General features: G+C 39.2%; 1 protein-coding gene across 1 annotated transcript in view; it reads right to left on the reverse strand.

Annotated features, from left to right (window-relative positions):
* Nucleotides 1-21,849, reverse strand: part of MYH15 (myosin heavy chain 15) — a 137,239-nt gene that overhangs the window by 75,761 nt on the left and 39,629 nt on the right. Inside the window, exons 14-20 of the mRNA XM_028502346.2 lie at nucleotides 18,243-18,392; nucleotides 17,477-17,647; nucleotides 9,508-9,687; nucleotides 8,318-8,450; nucleotides 5,603-5,670; nucleotides 4,542-4,629; nucleotides 866-983 (exon numbers count right to left, since the gene is read on the reverse strand). Of these exons, the coding sequence (XP_028358147.2) occupies nucleotides 866-983; nucleotides 4,542-4,629; nucleotides 5,603-5,670; nucleotides 8,318-8,450; nucleotides 9,508-9,687; nucleotides 17,477-17,647; nucleotides 18,243-18,392 (908 nt within the window). The remainder of the gene's footprint in view (nucleotides 1-865; nucleotides 984-4,541; nucleotides 4,630-5,602; nucleotides 5,671-8,317; nucleotides 8,451-9,507; nucleotides 9,688-17,476; nucleotides 17,648-18,242; nucleotides 18,393-21,849) is intronic.

A 21,849-nucleotide genomic window follows, 5' to 3' on the forward strand; every position in this document is an offset into this window, starting at 1 on the left:
TTCTGGGATCAGGAGGACATATGATTCAAATAAAGAATAATCTGGAGAAGTAAGCTGGAAAGAAGTACAGACTTCTATCTCCTACAAATATGTTCAATTTTCATGAAACTCTTGGCAATGGTAATGAGGGTACAAGCAATAATCCCTTACTTTGGTACAATAGTACTTTCATCATATTTTAAAGACAGCCTCACTTGACTCTCTGCTCAATTAGGGAGGGAAGGAGAGATTGGGATGGGAGAAAGAGAGAGGGGCAGGTTTACATGTCTCTATTGTACAGATAAGAAAAATGAAAAGCAGAGACAAATTCCAAGAAACCTTTACCCTAATGGTAAGTTGGTAGAGACCCAGAAATATGCCTTTTAATTCTGAGACAGGTACTCCGTCTACACTACCATATTTTGCTTAAATTTGCTTGATGACCTATAATTTACACTTTTAGAATCTGGGAAACAGACAGCAAAGATGCCTCTCCTGCTTCCTGCTACACACCCTGCCGGCTTCCTTCCTTTCACACGTTTGCTGGTGGAGAAACAGCCTGCTTGGATGGCAGCTACAATTAAGTATACACAACATTTCAGAGATTCAATTCAGCCTCCATATCTTTCTGCTGTATATATTTCTTCTATATGTGGGACTATTATCCGTTAATAGAGATATAAGGATATTACAGCTGCATGGATGTGGGATTTAAGGGGAAATAATAATGAAACCCTGTCATCATATATCTCACCACCACCCAAACACAGTGATCTGTAGTCTGGAGGACATCAGCCGAACAAACAACACATGGCTGAGCTCTCGGAATGAGAGGTAAACAGAATAGACTGCCTCGGGCTTTTTGGATCCCAGGGTATACATTTACCTTTGTTTAAAGTCGGCAAACGGCATTCGGTTTGGAAAACCTTCACGGCATATCCTAGCCCCTTCCAAGACACCATTACAGCGCAGCTGCTGTAGAACTAAGTAAGGGTCCATTACACCTGCAAAAAAAGGAGCCAAGTTGAGTCTTTATCTAAAAAAATTATACCCTAGACTTTGTCCTAATTGCTGCATCTTAGGTTCAAAGAGTTTGAGTTTTGTGTTCTCTGTATGATAGGTAATGAATAGCTCACCCACTTCTGGCCTGATGGTTCTTACAGTACCCATCCTGTTTTGTGGGGGTCTCCAAATAGGATTTACCTAAAATTCCTTTAACATGGAATGAGCCCTTTAGCTTGCAGTTAGTCAAGATTTTATAAGCAAATAGTCCTGGAACATGAAAATGAATACATTTTTGGTAGAATGTAAATGGCTGTTTCCACATCTATTCACCAGCCAAAAAACAGCTAGAGAGAGAAATAAGAATTCAAAAGGAAACTGATCTCTCCAAGTAGGACAAAGGGATTGCAAGAAGGGGGAATAAAAAGAAAGAGGAACATGGCACAACAAAATCCCGTTTACCATTTTGACTCAGAAAGGACTTGGCTACATTCCAGCCTACATTCAGCATCTAAGTTTTATTCTATAGAATAAGCATTCTCCTATCACCGTGTCTTTCATCAAAAGAAGCACCTCTGAGCTGCAGTCTCAGACAGGAACTTTTTAAAAACCACCAAAGGAGCCACTGTATCTGGCTCTCAGCAACTCTTCTGAGAGAAGCCAAGCAGCCCTCCTCAGAACACGAAGCCCTCCCATAGTGTTATAAGAAAAATGGGGATGAGATGCCTGTCTATGCGCCGGGTCACAGTAAACAAATATAAGCCATGTACCAATATTCCTGTCCTCCCATCCAGTTCATAGACAGAAACAGATGATCTGTGAGAAGTGGCAAAAGGAGCCTATGACACCTTAAAGGCAAGCACACTCACTTCCTTTAAGTACATATGAAGAGATGTTTTGAGCAGATCATGAAGCTTTTCTTATAACTTTGTCTTATGACTAAAAAAAATAAAAAATAAAAAAGCCCTGCTGAAATTAGAGCTGACTCAATGGGAGGCAACTCTAATAGGTAACAGAATGACTCCAAAATTGAGGCAGCTAATTAGATTCCTTGCTAGATGGAAGCAATGTCCCCAGATGCATTCAGGAACCCAGGAGATGGGAAACAATGAGGCAAAAACAGACAGTGTGAATGAACATGAAGTGTTCGCATTGCAAAAACTTAAACTGCAGCATCATTGTTTAGCATCACACTTTCCAAAAATAGGTCACAGACTGTCAAGATTGGTGTCTTAATTACAGAAGGTTAATAAAAATGCAAAATACTACAGAACCTTAAAAATCAGAGTGAGCAACATCTGGCTACATATTCCAAGGGTGATTAGTGCTCTGAAGACATAAGTGTTTGTCAACTACACAACTTTGAGGCTGACAGCCTCTGGCCAAACTCTACAGAAGCCTGTAATTCTAAATAGAAGCCTGGGAATATCCAACCCCATGGCTTAAGAAAGGCAATCTATATAATTAATAACTGTAAAAACTTTGTTTTGCAAATTAAAAACATTAAAAAATAATTCATCATCACCTATCTTATTCCATCATCCTCCTACCACCATCTACTAATCAAAGAGTACCCACTATAATAAGCCAAGCCATGTGAACAGTCTAAGTATCCATCTATAAATGAATGGGTTAAAAAGTTGTAGCATATATATTCAGTGGAATATTACTTAGCCATAAAAAGAGGGAATCCTGCCATATTTGACAACATGCATAAAACTTGAGGGCACTATGCTGAGTGAAATAAGTCAGACAGAGATAGATAGACAAATACCATAAGATCTCACTTATATGTGTAATCTTAAAAAAAGAAGAAAAAATCCCAACCTCTTAGAAAAAGAGAGATCAGGTTTGTGGTCACTATAGTGGGGGATGGGGAGATGAAAAATGGATGAAGGTGGTTAAAAAGCACAAACTTCCACTTACAAGATAAATAATACTAGAGATACACGTATAATATGATGACAATAGTAAACACTGCTTTGGGTGTGTGTGTGTGTGTGTGTGTGTGTGAATGAGAGCAAGTCCTAAGAGTTCTCATCACAAAGAAATTTGTTTTCTTTTTCTATATCTATATGAGATGATGGATATTAACTAAGCTTGTGGTAGTCATTTCACATATGGATAAGTCAAATCATTATGCTGCACACCTTAAGCTTATACAGTACTATATGTCAATAATATCTCAATAAAAGGAGAAAAAGTTTAGAAAGGTATGGGAGGGGCTCCTCCCATGGGCCCCACCCCCTCCACCAGCCACTGTGGATGAGAATAAGTCTGCTAAGACATGATCTGCTTGGGGAGGAAAGGTGGCCGATCTCTCAAAGGAAAAGGACCAAGACCCTTTTCCTCAATGGACTTTTATTGAGTTCAGTTTGCACAGAAATACAGGTAAAGCTCATCAATCACTGTCAGGCAGTAAGGATCAAACAATAGATAACATCCAAAGAACTATGAGGGCTTATTCTGAGTCAGGGTCAGTTAGCTTAAGGGCTATAAAACTTTGGAAAACAAACTCAATTCCTCCTCGACCTTATCAGAAAATTGAGAGCATTCTTAGCAAAGCAGGTCTCACAGGATTTTATACATTCTTTCTTAAGCCTGATTGCTCTGGGGAACCTACCCTGTCCAGCTCAGGGCCTCACCCACCTCCAGCACTGTTTCAGGCTTAAGTCAGGCATGGGAAGTAAGGCAACCAAGAGATTAGGAGACTACTTGCAGACAGAGTGAGGACTCAGGCTATGTCAAAGCCGAGGGGCGAGTGTCCATCACCCCCTTTTGCTATAGCCCCCCAAGTCCTTCCCTGAGGACCCCCTATAACTGTGCCTGCCTTAGGTCATCCCTCCCTTGAGGAATCTTACCCATCATTGGCTAACTGGTCATGCACTGGGAGCCAGGCAGGGTGAAGTAAAGAGGGCAGAGGCAGTGCCCCTGCCAGAGAGATAAGCTTTGTCTCCTTAGTGGCTTATGGTCCCAAGGTCTCTGACTCAGCCTTAGCCATGTGGGGTTACAGCTTCTGAAACTAGGCAGGGCAGTTCCCAAAGAAAGGTACCCATTGCTCAGAAGTACATAACTAAAGAGATAGATACTATCAGGAAGAAAGACTAGAGGAAGTTCTTAATAATTAGAAATTAATTTAGGAACTGTCTTTATGGTCAATTTAGATAACTCAAACCAAATAATGTCCTTTATGCTTATATATCTATCTTAACCCGCAAATGATCATTCAATCCCTTTTTATTATACTTTGCTCTTTCAGACAATGACATAGAATCTCATCCACATGTTACCATGAAATTCAAGAAGGACTTTAAATTGTGACATCAAGCATTCTAATGTTACCCAACTGAGCCTGCTTTGTGAAATCCTTCTGCCAATTCAAAGGCAACATTGTGGAAGTTCTAAAGATCTCACTTTTAACTTACTTTCATTTTTTCATTTTTCTATCTGAAAATCCCCTTATGTAAAGGGGACTGGTAAATATCTCTTAAAGAAACATTCAATATGGTTTGAATCAATTGTGTGCCCTAGTGTGGATTACAAAGAAGTCTAGCTCTTACCTGGCATTTTGTTTACATTGGGATTTATGCATCTCACAAAATGGGGTGCTGTTGACTTCAGATTAATCATCAATTTATTTAGGTTTTCCTAAAATAGAGACCATAACAAACACAAAATCACTTTGCAAACCACTAAAAACATTCACCCCCTCACAAGTATGTCCAAGTCTATCAACTTCATCTTAAAGCCAACATGCATATCAACAATAACTTAATGATTTCAAGATTCTTTTCTGCTTACCAAACATACATTTCTTTCCTATGCCAAGTAGTTCTTTATCTGATACAGTTCCATTATGAATTACATCTACCTGTTTTGAATTTGATAGCAATAATTTATGGCTGGGCAATAAATGGCTTGAAGAAAGAAACTGTTTCTCAAGTTTTCTGACTGGAAAATATTAATCTTTGGTCAGATTCTCTGGAAGCAGAATCTGAGAGGGAAAATGAGGGAAGCAGGGTAGGGTTTCCCTGGGGGTGGGGCGGCAGGGCCAGGAAAGCAATGGTGTAGATTCTGCTTAGTCTGATCCCTGAAGGAGCGCTGAGCACAAATGCACCAATTGCATCACAGTTTGTCCCACCTTGAGGCAAGGGAGGGGCTACAGTCTGGAGCTGAGGGTAGGGAGGCAGCTTAGCTTCCCCATTTGGCCAAGGACAATTCTGGCAACTATGAGTTATGAGCCAATATTTTCATTAAAGCCAACAGTGTCCACTAAAGCCCAGTAATGCCAAGATAAACTTCAACTATTCCAACTTCAGATACTTTATTCTTTTTTTTAAGATTTTATTTATTTGTTTTTAGAGAAGTAAGGGAGGGAGAAAGAGAGAGAGAAAAACATCAATGTGTGGTTGCTGGGGGTCATGGCCTGCAACTCAGGCATGTACCCCAACTGGGAATCGAACCTGTGGCACTTTGGTTCGCAGCCCATGCTCAATCCACTGAGCTACACCAGCCAGGGCAGATACTTTATTCTTATTTGAAGACATAACATTTCAAATAAGTAATAACCTATGCATATTGTAAGGCAGTTAATATACAACTAGATGCAATTAAAAATTACTTTATACAGAGATGCAACTGTTCGGAATGAAGCTCCCTTCTTGCGTTTATTCTCCCCAAACTGTAGAGCTAAAACAAGAAAAAAAAAATAAAAAGCTCTTTTTGTCACATTACCAAACCCTGCTGATGAAAGCATATATTCATCCAAGTTCTAGAAACAATATGGCAATATCTACAAAGCTTTAAAAATACTTATGTTTCAACACAAAAATGTCCATTTCTAGTGCTTTTCCTTAAGGAAATAATTGAGCAACTGTGTGAAGACATTCATTGCAACAATATTTAGTCATTACAAAAAATAAGCAAAAAATAAAATTATGAATAAAAGTCCATCAGTAGGAAGTTGGTTAGTTAAATTATGAAAGAATAGTCATACAATGAAATGCTTTGACTTTTTGAAATGATGGTGCAGACTCATATAACTGACATGGAAAGATTTGTAGGATTTATTTTAAGAGAAAAAGTTGGTTACAACTTTTGGTTACAAAACAGTTTGTATATTATGATCCTGAATGTATGCATATGTCTGTAATTGCAGTTGCATTATGGGTGACTACATATATAAAAAATGTTGGGAGGAGTATACACCAAGTGTTAGCGGTTGTTAGCTCCTTATGTGAGATTGTAGGTAATTTTTATGTTCCTCCTTTTAGTTTCTCTATACTGTCTATGTTTTTGGCAACACTCATATACTACTTTTATAATTTATAAAAAACAATCTATTTCCATTTTCTTGCAGCTAAATAATTTATGCTAAGCCAATTGTTTTACAAACATCTGTGTAGAGCTAACTCACAAATATATACAACAACATAATCCATAGGCAATCTGGAAAAAATGGGCTAGATATCAGTACAGAAAACTGATAAAATATCCTTTCTGCCTGAGTAGTGCTGTGTGAGACTGATGCCATAAAGTGTAATCATGAATGTCCTACTGACATGACCCAGGCCCTCAAAAGGAATCACTGGACTTATTTGTACTTCAGTTTCTCCACACATGAAAAGGAAATATACTACCTTCCATTATTGTTTTAATTATAACTGATTTAAAATACTTGGATACCCCAGAAGAAAGAGTGGTTAATATAGGTAACTGGATGTTTAGATCAGGAAGAAACTTGGAGGTAAGTATTTTCAGGAGTTGTTTAAAGAATTATGAAAAAGAAGATTCTGGACAATTCTCTCCCACTTCCAAAGAACATAGACCACACCCTGAAGAGTTAGAGATGATTTCCTCTCTAATTCTCTGCCCAAACCACTCTCTGATTTCTTACGGCCAGAGAATTACTCATCTGGGAGCCATAAGCGACATGACCACTATCTAACAGACTCCTCAGAGCCACTTGAGAAGCTATTAGAATCAGGCAAATGCACCGCCTGAAGATGATCAGGGTCCAAACACAATAGCTTCGATTTCTGAACTTCTCTTGAGAGTGGCCAACAGGATTTCAGGCATGCTTCTGAATTACGTCCTCATGTGCTGATACACCCTGGAAGAGCCAGGGAGTTCTCTCTCCCTTCCTTGACCATGATTATCAGGAGTCCCAAGTCATTCTACAGGAGCCAGGAGTTAACCTGAAGCTGGGTGTAAGATAATAAAAGGATGAGAATGTTGGGAGGCTGAGTACACACCCCACTTACAGAAGAGCTAGTATTCTGTCCCACTACATGAACATATCTGACCCAGGCTGACCAGATTTTCCCATAACCCCAAATTTTTTAAAGAAAAAGGGAAACCAAATATATATGTGAAATCTTTTGATTATTTTTTAATCACAACCATGTTTGAAAGCCAGGTTCTGCTCAGGGGCTGCCAATCTGTGACTTTTGCTGTGTATTATGAGTGCTTCCCTCTGTAGCTAGTCTAGCATTAGTTTGATTGTGAGACCGATGTTAGCAACCTAGATTCAGTATTTTCAAGTCCTTTGTATCATGGTGCAGAAGTATGAACTGCATCCTAAACACACGTAGACTGTCCATCTCTCTGTTTGTTTGTTTCTGGGAGAGAGTGAGAGTGGAAGAGGCACCAGACTAGGAAGCAAAAGTCCTGCTTCCTACCTTGGCTCTTCCATTGAGTAGATTTCTTAAACCAGGGATGCTATTTAACTCTTCTATACTTGTTCTTATAAGACAGGGAGAGATTTCCTTTACATGTATCTGAAAGGGTCCCAGCAAGGATTGAGTAAGATAATACACCTGAAAGTGCTTTGTAAATTACAAACCGCTAAACACGATCAGTTATTAGTTGATCAATAAATATTTATGTATGTGCTAAACAGGCATTTGCTACATGCTTGAGGCTACAATTGAAAAAAAAAACAGACATAATCCCTGTCATCATGAAGCTTTGAATAACCCCAAGTTATTATAAAAGCACTGGGAAGGAGAATTCCAAGATACTTCTGGAATATTTATGAAAGGGACTTGTTATTTCTCCCAAATCATTTATCAAAACATGATTTGCTGCTCTCTTTGCAGCTGGCACCAGCGGGGGGGGGGGGGGGGGGGAAGCAGGCCAGATATATCTGGCTTTGAGCACCATTTCCCCAAAGAACTGCCCGTCTGAGGACAGAAAGGCCAATATGAGGGGATAACTCAGACCACAGGGACCAGACACAGATATTACTGGAAAGAAGCAAAGATTATTGTATGTACTGAGGCAGCCATGGGTTCCATTCTGAGGCTGAAAAATGAGGGAATATTGTTTGACTCACCACTGTCGGTATTGACGTAATTTTCAAAAAGGTTTGCCAAGAGTCTGTTAGCTGACTTCTGAAATGTAGCCACCACTGTTTCATTAAGAAGGTCTTTGTTTTTGTCAAGCCAGCCACTGATGTTATAAGGCACCTTTGGGAAGATATGAAGTTCAAGGAACAAAAGAGGAGAATATATAAATTAAAATAGTAAGTTTGTATTCTTTTAAAAAATATCACAAATTGTGTGGATCCTTTAACTTTAGTTTGATGTAACAGCACTAAATAATACTCCTGGAAATCCAGTGTGTTACCCAAAGAGATTCTCATGCTTTACCACTTGCATTGCAGAAGAAAGGAGGAGAAAGGGAGGAGAGAAAGGGAAGAGAGGAAGGGGAGGAAAGTAGGAGGAAGGGAGAGGGAGGAAGAAATGGATGGTATTTCCAATAGAAACAATTCACATCAGCACTTGTTCATAGGCAAGAATAGATGAAATAATCCAAGTTTCTCTGACATACAGTGAGAATTCAAAAAACCATTGGCAATTATAATGGTAGTTTGCTGTAAATATTATTATAATTAATGTTCAAAGATATTAAAGAATTGTAAGCATAACCTTACAGCTGACTGGTTGTTTGTAGATTGAAGTATTATTTTAGCCTTTATCGGTCCTCTTTCTGTTTCATCCAGAATTACTGACCAGATATATAAAAGCAAAAAAAAGGGAGCACATACATGCACATGCACCCACAGTGGGGAAAGGAGAAGAGGCAGTGAGGGTCATTAGAAACCTTTTTTGGCCATAGGCTGAAGACCATTACTTCATAGTGACTATTTCTTTATGAGAGAATAAAAAAAACTTCAATAAAAAGATCAATTGAAATCACTCACTCATACAATGTTAAGTTGAAAGGAAGGGAAAATAAGAAAAAAACCATTACTTTGATAGTCTCCATGACTCTGAAGCTGTCTTACTTTGAGTTGGGGCAACAGAGTCTATTTTGAGATTTTTGACCTCTGTGCACATGGACTACTATTATAGTTTAGGCATTTCTTTTCACAAGTGCTAAAAGGCTGAACCAACATTTTTCTGAAACTGAGGTTTATTTTGTTCATCTCTTCATTTAATCTAAACCCTTCTTATGTATTACCTAAGGATTTTGGCTGAGTGCATTTGGAACAGTCAGGCTGAAGGTCTAAAGGTGTCTTACCACTCCTGCGTAATGGACAAGTTCAAAGTGAGCTTCATATTTCTTCTTCTTATCAGGCCTGGACCTCTGGAAATGAACTGACTTTCCAAAATGGTTGTCAAAAAGTTTGGTCTTGAAGGTCACATCTGTAGCCTGAGGAAACATACATTCCTCTTCAAGGATAAAAAAGATACCCATTGGCTGTTGGAGATACATAGAAATAGCAGATGAAAAAACACCAGGAAATAATATTTGCTGTAGGAGGTTAGTGTAAATTTTTTTCCCAGGAATGTAATCAGTTGACAAGGAGAAGGAATATTCACTACATACAACTAGCCAATCATCCATTCAACCGATAGTTATTAAATACCTACCCGGACCAGGCACCGGTAGGAGCTGGCCACATAGAGGCTCACATAGAAAGCCACAAAGTGCCTTTCCCCATGGTGCTCACATTCTCGTGGAGCAAATAGACAAGACGAGTAAACAAAAAAAAATAAGTGACTTAATTTCACATAAGTGCTCTGAAGATATGCAAAGTAAAGAGGCAGAGAAATGACTGGGGGGCTGAGTGGAAGCAATTTTAGTAGAATGGAATAGTGGGATAAAGCCCTCTGCCCTGAATGAAAAGTACAGTCCTGAGATGGTCTGTACACAGCATTCTGGGGAGAGAAACAGAGCATGCAGGGCTCTCAGGCAGTGGCACACATGGCAAGTTTGTGGTCCTGCCAGAGTTGAGTATGGATAGAGCAAAACCAGTCAGACACAGTATGTGCTTACAAGATAACGTCAGAGAGGTAAGAAGTTTTGGATCCCAAAGGTCTTATGGACCATGGTAAGACATTTGGATTTCATTTGAAGTGTAATAGGAGGCATTCGGTGATTTTTAATATGGAGTGATATGATTTGATTTATGCTTGGAAAGGATCATATGTTTAGAAGGGGGTTGGTGAAGCAGAGCCTATGGGCCAGATCTTGGATGTGGCCTGTATTGCAAAGCCAGTGAGTTAATAATGGTTTTTACATTTTAATTTTTAAATTTTTATTGGTTTTTACATTTTTAAAGGACTATAAGAACAAAAATAGGATATGTGATAGAAAACCCGATGATCCCATTCAGCAGAATTTCTCTCAAAAGGGTCGTATATTGTAGTAAATATTTTACACTTTGTGGGCCATATAGTCTTTGTTGCACCTCTGCCAGCAACTCAGCCCTTTCAGCCCTGAAGGAGCAATTGACAATATATAAATAAAGTGAGTGTAGCAATGTTCCATTAAAACTGTTTACAAAAGCAGGATTCAGCCTGGAACTGGCCCACCAGGGCTGTAGTTTATTGACTGCTGGTCTAGACTAGTGATAGTGTTGGAGGCTGTGAAAAGTCATTGAAAATGTGATATAGATTGAAATTAGCGCCAGGATGCAGCCTGCTGGTGGATAGAACATGGAGTATAATAGAAAGAAGGATGACCAGGTTTTGGGTTTGAACAAATGGGTAACAGATGATGCCATTAAACAATATAGGGTACATACACAGAGAAAACCAGGTTTGGTGAGGGATCAAGGACTCTGATATTTACATATTATTTTGTATATTTGTGTATTCATTTATCTACTTCATGATTATTTTGGAAGGGCCTTCATGAACAAATTACTGTACCAGGCATTTTGAGTTTAAAAGAAGAGATCAGACTGGATTGTGGCTCTAGAGCATTTAGTAGAGGAGGCAATACATACACATCATATGTAGACCATGAAGTCGTCGAAACAAAAGTACAGGTAAACATCATGAGAATTCCAAGGTACAACATGACTCCTTGGCCCAACAACACAAGTTTCATAATTCTCTACCAACCCTTTGTATCTAAGAACCATAGAGTTTCAGGTTTGAGAAAGACATTACAGGTCTAGTCCAACCCACCTAACAACTCCTTGAATCCCTTTCACAATTTTCTTCTGAAAAGCAGATAAGGTTTGCTTGAATATTTCCATAGAAACAGAACACACCAAGTTTGAGTCAATGCTCTGGATGAGTGATATATTAAAGAAAATTTGTTTGTAGTTCAGAATTCTTTGTTTTAAATCATTCCCCTGGAGCCAATATAAATCAGTCTAATTTTTCTTTTCAATGGTGGATCATTAGATATTTGAAGATTGTGTTTTTATACACGTATCATTCTTATATGTGGACTATGGTTTTCTATTTCTTTTGTTTATTTTCAGAAACTTAGAACCTGCATTTAATAGAAAATGTATTGGACAACATTCAACCAATAACTCTTGAATTGAGTAGTCCTGGGGCATCTTCCTTCATCTCAAGCACCTAGGTGGGGAAGGATGCAGTAAATGAACATGGGAAGTGTTCTAAGTGAGGACAAAATAGTCTAAGTGAAACTGACACCTGTGTTGCTCCTGGCAGCACTGACCTTGTGGGTTCTTGGCAAAGTGAGAAATGAGAAAGATGATGAGGAGGACAAAGGAGAATCTGATAACTTGAAGTGAATTTGCTGGTACAAACTCATGGAGACGTGGACTCCATCTTGTATCATGTATTTTCTCATCATGCCTATACTCAACCCTTAGTAAAAACTGGAATTAGTCATTTAAAAATTTAAACATCTCCTGGGACAGTGTCTAACCATTAGAGGGTTTTGGCAAACTACCATGAGTGGCACCTCATTTCAGGTAGAGCCGCCTTCCATGCATGAGGACCACCATTTCCCTGGGACTTCAATGATGCCAATTTTGTGGTGAATGGAAGTTATACATAAGACAAGTAGATATCACAGCTCATAATGCAACACCTGAATCACTGAGGAGAGGAAAACACTCTTTCTATAGAGTATTCTCCATGTCTCCAGTGCTTGGAAGGTATAAAGCTTCTAGCAAATATGAGGCCCTTCAGCCCTGACTGGTGTGGCTCAGTGGATTGGGCATCTTCCCACAAACCAATAGATCACTGGTCGGATTCCAGGTCAGGGCACATGACTGGGTTGTGGGCCAGGTTCCTGGTTGGGGGCATGAGAGAGGCAACTGATTAATGTTTCTCAACATTAATGTTTCATCAATGTTTCTCTGCCTTTCTCCCTCCCTTCCCTTCTTTCATAAACAAACAAACAAACAAACAAATCTTTAAAAAACTATATGACACTTTTCAGAAAATTAATTTCCAAATGCTGCCCCATAGCATGAGTTGTTCTGTATAGCAGAGTAAATGGTCTGAGCCAGTTGCCCTGACTCAGAACACTGGTGCTCTAACCTCCCCCTCTTCAAATATGACCAATTCTGCCTTCTTCTCATTTATATCTGTTACTTTCTTACTATTTCCACTCTGCCGTCCTGATTCAGGGCCTGTTACTCACCTTTCTAAATGTCTTAATGTTAGCCTTTCCTTCCAGTGCAACCACCATACATAAATCCACCAAATTAAACACAAGCAACTCTGATTATTCTATTGCTCAGTGCAGAGCCCTCTTTGGCTCCCCATTGCCTGAAAACAAGGTAGAAATTTGCTAGAGTCCCTTCACAAGGTGACCTTCCTTTTTTTTTACTTCTAGCTACTTCTGTCTGTCTGTTCTAAGCTCTAACTAGATTACGTAACATTTTGCAATGTGTCCTTTGCTTTCCTGTCTCTAGCCTTTGCTCTTGCCAGTCACCTCACCTGCTAACTTCCTTTCTTCACCTGCTGAAATCATACACATTTATTAAGTCTAGATAAAACTCTACACTCTTTCCCTCCAGACCTTTCTAGATACCTGCAAGTAGAGGTGACCCCTACTCTCCTGAGCTCTATGGGTCTTTGTTGGTGCCTTACCATATTTATACTGACATATTTTTACATTTATTAGACTTACAAATTTCCTACTTGACTGCATACTTCCTAAGGGCAAGTGCTATTTATAACAAATGCTTAACTTTTCTATAACATTTAATTTGAAGACTTCTGCACAGTAGTGTAGTATCTGGCCTAAAATTAAGTCCTTACATTATGTGTGCTTTGACATCAGGGAAAACCAAGAGGACCTCAAGTGACCTAATCACAAGTTCCCCTTCCTGTTGTGCCTCCGTGGGTGATATCCCCTAGCCAACAGCCCTTCTGACCATGGGACCTGTCACAGTGCCTGCTTACCCTGAGTAATGGGCTTCAGTTCTCTGCCAGCCCATGGAATTATTCAAACAAGTAAATCGCATCCTCCAGTGGCAACCAAGGGTCACCTCCCCTGATTACTACTGCAGGCTTTGTAGTAATAGCCCTTCCCACAGCCCCTGCTCATTCATTCTCTTCTTAAATGCAAACACCATGTGGCTCTGCACAGCATGCAGTGTTCTCCGCCAGGCTGTGAGTAAGCTGTTGTCTATCTCATCCGTCTAGGGTAGGGTGCCCTATGTTTAGGCAGCCCCATCACTCTAGGACAGGAACCTCTAGTCACCAGTGGGGTGACAAGGAAGTGATCGAAAACAAGTTGTTATGGAATCAGTTTACTTGTTTCTTTAATTAAAAAAACACAAACAATAATAGTTTTGGTCTTAAGACATCTTTCCAATTATACTCTAAGTTCCTTGAGCTAGGATGATGCCTCTGCTTTATGTATCTCACAACTCTTAGCATAGTAAGTTCCAAGGTGAATAAAATGTAAGTTCTCGGCAAATTTTTAAATAATTACTTGACAGGTGAACACTCTGAGATCCAGGTTTGAAGTCTGGGGCCTGGGCTGCTTTGCTGTAGACAGGAAGGCAGGAAGTAAGAGGTACAAACCAAAAAGCAGAAAATATATACATGTATATAAAAGATAACTAGAAATTAATGTAATTCATTTTATAATAAAAGCATCAAAGTTAGCACATCCAAAGAACCCCACTTGGGAGGCAACAACACTTATTGTCAAGGTGCTGCCATGATTTAAAATATTTTAGAAAATTCTTTAGGATATTTGACACCATTGTCTACCGGTACTTGGAAGTTTCCTGTTGTGTGACAGGGTATCGTTTTATAGACATAATCAAAAGATGTTGAGGCCAAGTCAAGCAAATAAGGCAAACAATGTGGTCAAGCTAGCTAACACAGTTTGAATGCAGAAACAGGTGAGATGATTAGTCTTCAAACTAATTTTCTCTCAAAGTGTGTAAAATTCTAAAATGTTATCCTAATCCCCATCCCATGAGAGACTTGTCCATAAGGGCCAAATTATTGGAAGGTGGATGTCACCTGTCCCAGAGACCACAATGAAGGGACAACAAATTTGTAAATGTATAATTTTGACTTTTCGCTTAAAAATATTAGAGTTCATCTCTTTACCGATTCCTATGTAAAAGCATAAATATGTAATCACATGTAAATACTTTAATATGTAAATGACTGATGCTCAAGTTCTAAACAAACTAGAATATTCTAAGTAATGAATGAGTGTGAACTAATCCTATAATAGATTTGCCTACTGCATGTACATGCAAGGAGGTCACTGTATGCTTGAAGGCCAAATTAATGATTAAAGCTGCGGTTAGAGTACAGTTGTGTTGCTTTCCTTGGTATTTACCCAAAAGAACTGAAAACTTATGTCGACCTAAAAAACCTGCACGTGGATATTTACAGCAGCTTGGAATTTATAGCAGCTTTGCTTGCCAAAGCTTGGAAGCAACCAAGATTTCCTTCAGTAGGCAAATGGATAAATAAACTGCGGTATAGCCAGACAATGGAATATTATTCAGTGCTAAAAATAAGTGAGCTACCAAACCATGAAAAGACATGGAGGAACCTTAAATACATATGACTAAGTGAGAGAAGCCAATTTGAAAAGGCTACATACTGAATGAATCCCAACTATATAACATTCTGGAAATGGCAAAACCATGATGATAATAAAAAGATCAGTGATCCTCAGAGGTTTTGGGGGGCAGTGAAAAGACAATGTCTGATGCCATAATGATGGATACATGTCATCATCATACATGTGTCCAAAACCACAGAATGCACAACGCCAAGAGTGAACCCTCAGGTAAATTATGGACTTTGAGTGACACGGACATGTCTGTCAGTGTAGGTTCATCAGCTGTATCAAATGTGCGACCCTGGTGGGGGATGTTGATGGCCAGGAGGCTACGCACATATGGGGAAGCGGGCGTATCTCTGCACTTCGTCCTACATCTTCCTGTGAACCTAAAACTGCTTTAAAAATAAAATCTTAATTTAAAAAATACATCTGTGTTAGTTTGACACAAACTTTTTTTATAAACAAACATTTACAACTTTTATGTATGAACATCCCCTTTCTTTATATACACACACAGATGCACTCTCTAAGACATTTTGTACCTATTGATGTATTTTAGTTCCTTTGAATTTTAAAAACTTTCTATGATTTATTCTATTTCAAGGAGTAAGTTTGATCATTAGTGCTTACTACAAATTTTCTTCACATAGTTTGAGTCAACAAAATGAATCTTTTCAAAATATAAAATCATTTTAAGAAAGGTTTTGGCATTCCTCATTTGCCTGACATGAATACCTTTGAAATCACTCATAGAAATCTGAAGACTTATCTTTTCCTTCTATCATCTGGTCAGTTTTTGTTTTCTCATTTTATCATATTAGTAGGAAATTACATCCACGTTGCTAGTGTGTTATTTGGAATAACTGATACTGACAGGCATGATACAATCAATAGGTTTCAGATCAACTAAAAATCAGTAACACAGACATAACAGCACCTGAATCAGGTCTGTGTGCCATCTTCCTGCCTGAAAACAGTATTTTGCCATAATCACAGTACGTTACTACTACAGAACAAGCGCCAGAAGCTAAATCTGCCCCTCTGAGAAGCTTCAGTCCTTTTCTTTCATTTCTAATCAGAAAACTACAGCTTCAACAATGCCAGTAAACATTAACCAGAGCATGGTTGGGTTATTATTATTTTTTTAAGCAACTCACAAGTTGGTCATTATCATTATTTTTTAATTAGCCTGTTCTCCCCCAAGGAAGTACACTGGTTATAAAAGAAATAAAATCAATGTGATGTCCACTCTTGTTGGAAATAATGGTTATTTTCAAAGAAGATTTAGTTTAATATAAAGCCTAATAAATAAAATTGATGGGACACTGATTGATAAAAACTGAGGCCCACAAACACTGTCACCTTAGCCCCCACCTGACAGGGTTGTTGAGAATCAAAGGTGACAGCACAGCTCAAGAAAACATTCAGCAAGTTAAAAGCACAAGACCTTGACCTGCTCAGCCCTGTCTTCAGGCTTTACAAAAATCCACAGCTACAGCCAGACACGAGGGCCAGGTGGCTATAAACACGTCACCACACTGGCTCCCATGGACTAAGCCACAGAAAAGAGCCATCATGACTTCCTTCTGCAAACCCAGTTAATCTTTCCCAGAGCACATGGAAATATTTCAGAGTCCGGAAACACCACTGGATTCAGAAACCATATACTGCAGCTAATTTACTAATAAGCCATGAAGTATTGTCATAAATTACTTAAACTGGTACTTGTCCAATTAAATGAACAAACTACATCCTGCAAGGTAGTGGCCTCAAGGATTTATGGAAGTTGTTTGTTTGCATGCTAATTTGCCAAATTTCATTAAGCTGCTCTGGGTCTACTCCTTCACCTTATGCTAATCAGCCAGGCCCAACAGCGCTTATATTTTCAGCTCTGTTTTTCCACTCAAGAGCATGACCATTTTTAATCTTGACAAGTTTCCTCATGCATTAAGAGTGGAGGCCATGAGTAAGCAGCAATTGTGTAGCACAGTCTCATCTGGGTTAGAGATGATGGAGTAGGGTAAGTGACATGAGCGTTTAGTTAAGATGTCACAAGTGCTGTACATAAGACCATTAAGAAAAAAAGTGCAGAGCTCTCCTGCCCCATCTTCCATCCCCTGCCAGGGCCCAAGTCCTGACGTGGATCAACATGGCAAGCAGGGACAACCGAAACGGGCTGAAGACGGGCAAGGAGAAAACGGGCAAGGAGAAAAACATGCATCACCTTCTCAATGAGATCTATGCAGGCTTGCAAATCCAGACCAAAGTCGATGGGTATCCAGTCAATGCCTTCTTTCCTATATTCCTCTTGTTCAAGAACAAACATGTGCTGATTGAAGAACTGTTGTAGTTTTTCATTGGTAAAATTAATGCAAAGTTGCTCAAAGCTATTGTACTTCAAAGACATAATTAGGTAGGAATAAAAGATAAAAATAAAATTGAGAAAATGGCCACTACCTGAGGTAATAGATATGTTAATTAACTTGACTATGGTGATTATTTCACAATGTATATGTGTACCAAATAGTCAAATTATACACCTTAAATACACACATTTTTAAAATTATAGAAGGTAACTCAAAAAAATAAAATTGAGTTCCACTTCGAAAAATGTGAAAACCATTAGCACTAGCACAGGATGGCAAATGAACCCAGTAAGTAATAAATGCTCAATTAAATTGTTACTTCCCTTAGATATACTCACAAACTAAAGATTATGACAATAAAATAACACAGTGATATTAAAATTCAAACTCACAAAATATTCCTTTATCTCTATGTACCTTTATTTAAAGCTTAATTAATTTCTTAATACTATTAATTAGTATTATTTATTAATATAAATAATGGATATTTTCCAAACAAAGTAGCTCTTAAGGTTCGCAAAGAACAAATTGCATCAACCTTTGATGCCATTTTCTGATGTTCAATTCACATTTTCTAATCTCCTTGTAAATATGCATTGACTTCATCTTATCAAATGTACTTACATCAAGGATTTCAAAGCCAGTGATGTCAAGAATGCCAATGAAGGACTGCCTTAGTAGCTGGGCATCCAGGGCCCTGTTGATACGTGCCACCAGCCACTTAAACATCCTTTCATATATTGACTTGGACAGGGCTCCAACAGCACAGGTCACCTACGAATCACATCGAAAGCACTCCTTCATCTGACAGCGGTATTCATTTTAATCCTAGCATTCTCTGTCTGTAACTGCCTTCTAGTAAACCCAGATATATTTATTGACCTTCTGTAGTTCTAGCATGCTCCTGAGATGATACATGAGAGGAAATACAACACAATGAGAAAAAGGAAATAAGAAACAAGGAAGGGAGAAGAGGGAGATGGAAGAGGGAAAGGAGGGTAAGAAAGGGAGGTGAAATGAGGTGAATTACCCTGATGCTTCTTTACCCAACACGCATGTGAGAGAAATCATGTTCCCATTACCAAAAGACCAAACACCCTGGCATGAGGTAGCAATGTGTTCAGAAGCCTTGCTATTTAGAGTGTGGCCCTGCAACTTGCAGCATCAGTACTACCTTGGAGCTTGTTAAGGATGCCATTTCCAGTTCCAGACCTATGAATCCAAATTTGCACTCCAACACAATCCCCCACTGGTTCCCATGTACCATAAATTTTGAAAAGTACTGGTAGAGTAACTAAGGACTCTGGAATCCCTAGCCCTGTCCTACTGCTGTTGTTGCGGCTGCTAATGAACTGTGTCACCTTTGGCAAGTGACCTAATCTCTCGGGGCTGCATGCAGTATCTTCATGGGAATAATGCTCTTGAAGGTTCTTTCTAACCTCGGCTTCCCAGGGCTGCTCTCAAGTCCCTGCAGGAGAATGTCAATTTAGCATAACATTCTGACTCCGATTCTCCTATTGTAAAAGTCAGGCTGCGTTCCCCTCCCTGGAGGTGTGTGGCAAAGGCTCTCACATAACCTACTGGGGAGAGCTCCAGCCTCTGTGTCTGGATGACGCTGTGCAGAGGCAGATCCTACTTCCACATGCAAAGGCGCTGATGTAGTAGCAGGTTTCTGACAGACTCCAAGTAGGAGTGAATTTCAGCTGGGCATACTCCAAGCCTGGAAGCAGAATGTGCTGCAACCACTTAACATTTAAAATAGACCTATCACATCCATCCTTCAGCTGCCCAGGAGAGAGCACACAGCAGGAGCCAGTTGGTGTCTGGTGTGATTTAGGTCTGAGTCACCCACTCTCTGATCAGTTATATCTTGAGTCATTCTCACAGTAATCCATAGTCGGGATGGCATCTCCGTTTTTTATTATTGGCGTCAAGAGCTCACCCGAACAAATAAAGCACCAAGAATGATTTTTATCCTCTGGAGCACCGAGGACATCACTCTCTGTCTACAGCAGTTACATTGGAACTTTAAAAAGAACATGACTAACTAGTTCACCTCCTTTTAATTCCCTAAATACTTGAGAAGTGTGGGTGGGAGAAAAACTTGCCTCAGGGAATAGTGAAGAAATACTGGAGGAAAGCCTGAAGATGTACACAGAGAAAGAAATAGAAGGTATGATGTCTGCTGAATGAATTACTAAAACCAATAAACCAATACACAGCACACTAATTAACCATTTTCTGTCCAATGACTTGAATTAGGCAGCTAAATCTACACTTCTACTTTTCAGGAACTAAACGGACTCACTTCCTAGCTCTTTTTAAAATAACCTCACAGAAGACTTACTTTGAGTTTACTGGGGGCAATGACTCCTGATAGCTAGGACAAAAACAACAAAAATCAGGGAGTCAGCCATATTTTTCACCACTTTGATCCCTACCTTTCTCATCTGTGAGGTAACAATATTATAATATTCATATCATAGGGTTGCTGGAGAGATTCAATGTGACAGGCAACATAAATATATATAACACAACATTTGGCACTTACTGGTTACTGATAGATCCCCCTTTCCACCTTTATCACTTCCTCACCCTCCCCCCATTGTATGCCAGCTGTGTTTCTAAGGTTCACTGTCTTTGAGTACAAAATGGAGGTAGAGACAGTATCAACCACGCAGTCTTGCCATTCAGTTGAATGACACATCCACACTTAGCATAGCACCCACTGTTAATTACTCAGTGGATATTGATTTTTATTATTGTTTTATCATTATTAATCTTTTAAAATTAAAATACTGCTCTGGCTGGTATGGTGCAGTGAATTGAGTGCCGGCCTGTGAAGCAAAGTGTCCCTGGTTCAATTCCTAGTCAGGGCATATGCCTAAGCTGCAGGCCAGGTTCCCAGTGGGGGGTGACTGAGAGGCAACCACACATTGATGTTTCTCTCCCTCTCTTTCTCCCTTCCTACCTCTCTCTAAAAATAAATAAAATATTTAAAAAATAAAGGAATAAATTAAAATAACTTATTTCTAAAAAGCATGGTTAGAATTCTCAATAGATCATAAAACACTAGACCAAAGAGCCCTAGTTTTTTTTTAATTAAATTTATCGGAGTGACATTGGTTAGTAAGATTATATAGGTTTCAAGTGTACATTTCTATGATACATGATATGGCTATTGCACTGTGTGCCCCCCATTCAAATTCAAATCATGTTACATCACTATATGTTTGACCTCCTTTACCTTTACTACCTCCCATCCACCTCCCCTCTGTACAGTTGTCTGCATCTATGAGTTTTTGTTTGTTTGTTGTTCTTGCTTGTTTATTTGTTGCTTTCAGTTTCATATCCCCCAGAAGAGTGAAATCATATGGTTCTTGACTTTCTCCATCTAACTTATTTTGCTTAGCATGATATTCTCAAGGTCCACCTATGTTGTCACAGATGGCAATGTTTCTTATTTTCTTAGGGCTAAGTAGCATTTCATTGTATATACGCACACAATCATGTGTAGTGGCTCTCAACTCAGGATGGCACCTTCCTCTAAAGAAGAATGGCTTTGGAAACACAGAGGGCATTTGCTGAATGTCACAATGACTGAGTTTCCTACCAGTATCCCACACCTGGAAGCAGGAATGGAAAACCTCCTACAATGTGGAAGACACTCTCATGTATGAAGAACTGCCCCATTTAGATGCTAATCACTACTCTACTGAACCCCACAGAGGAATTCAGTCTCTTCACTGGGGTGCTGAAAATATTTAGCCAAGGTCCCAGAGTTAGTTAGCATTAGAGCTAGAACTAAATTTTTCTACAGTGTTAACACTGCAAGAATTTTTGCCATCTTTTGCAATTGCCATCAACAGAGCATATACATACATCTCTATTCTTAGCAGTGGCAATTGTCTCTATAAAGTCAGTAAAATTCCTAAGAAAAGAAAAGCCTTACAGTGTGCTTTCTTACTCTGTCTCCAGGAGAGGGAGGAAGACAGAGGGGGAGAGGGAAGGGGAGGAGGAGAAGAGGGGGGGAGAGAGAGGGAGGGAGGAGGGTAAGGATTTTCTTTTCATTTAATGTTGAATAATAATATAGAAGCTTGCTTCACTGGTTCTATTATAATAAAGCCTGGTGTGGTAACTCAGTCCCTGAGAACACAATATTAAGGAGGCGAAGGTTTGATTCCAGCCCTTCCATTGGCTTATTAGTTTTTCACAGAGCAAGTCCTTGTTC

This window comes from Phyllostomus discolor, chromosome 2 (assembly GCF_004126475.2).
Source record: "Phyllostomus discolor isolate MPI-MPIP mPhyDis1 chromosome 2, mPhyDis1.pri.v3, whole genome shotgun sequence".
Lineage (NCBI taxonomy): Eukaryota > Metazoa > Chordata > Mammalia > Chiroptera > Phyllostomidae > Phyllostomus > Phyllostomus discolor.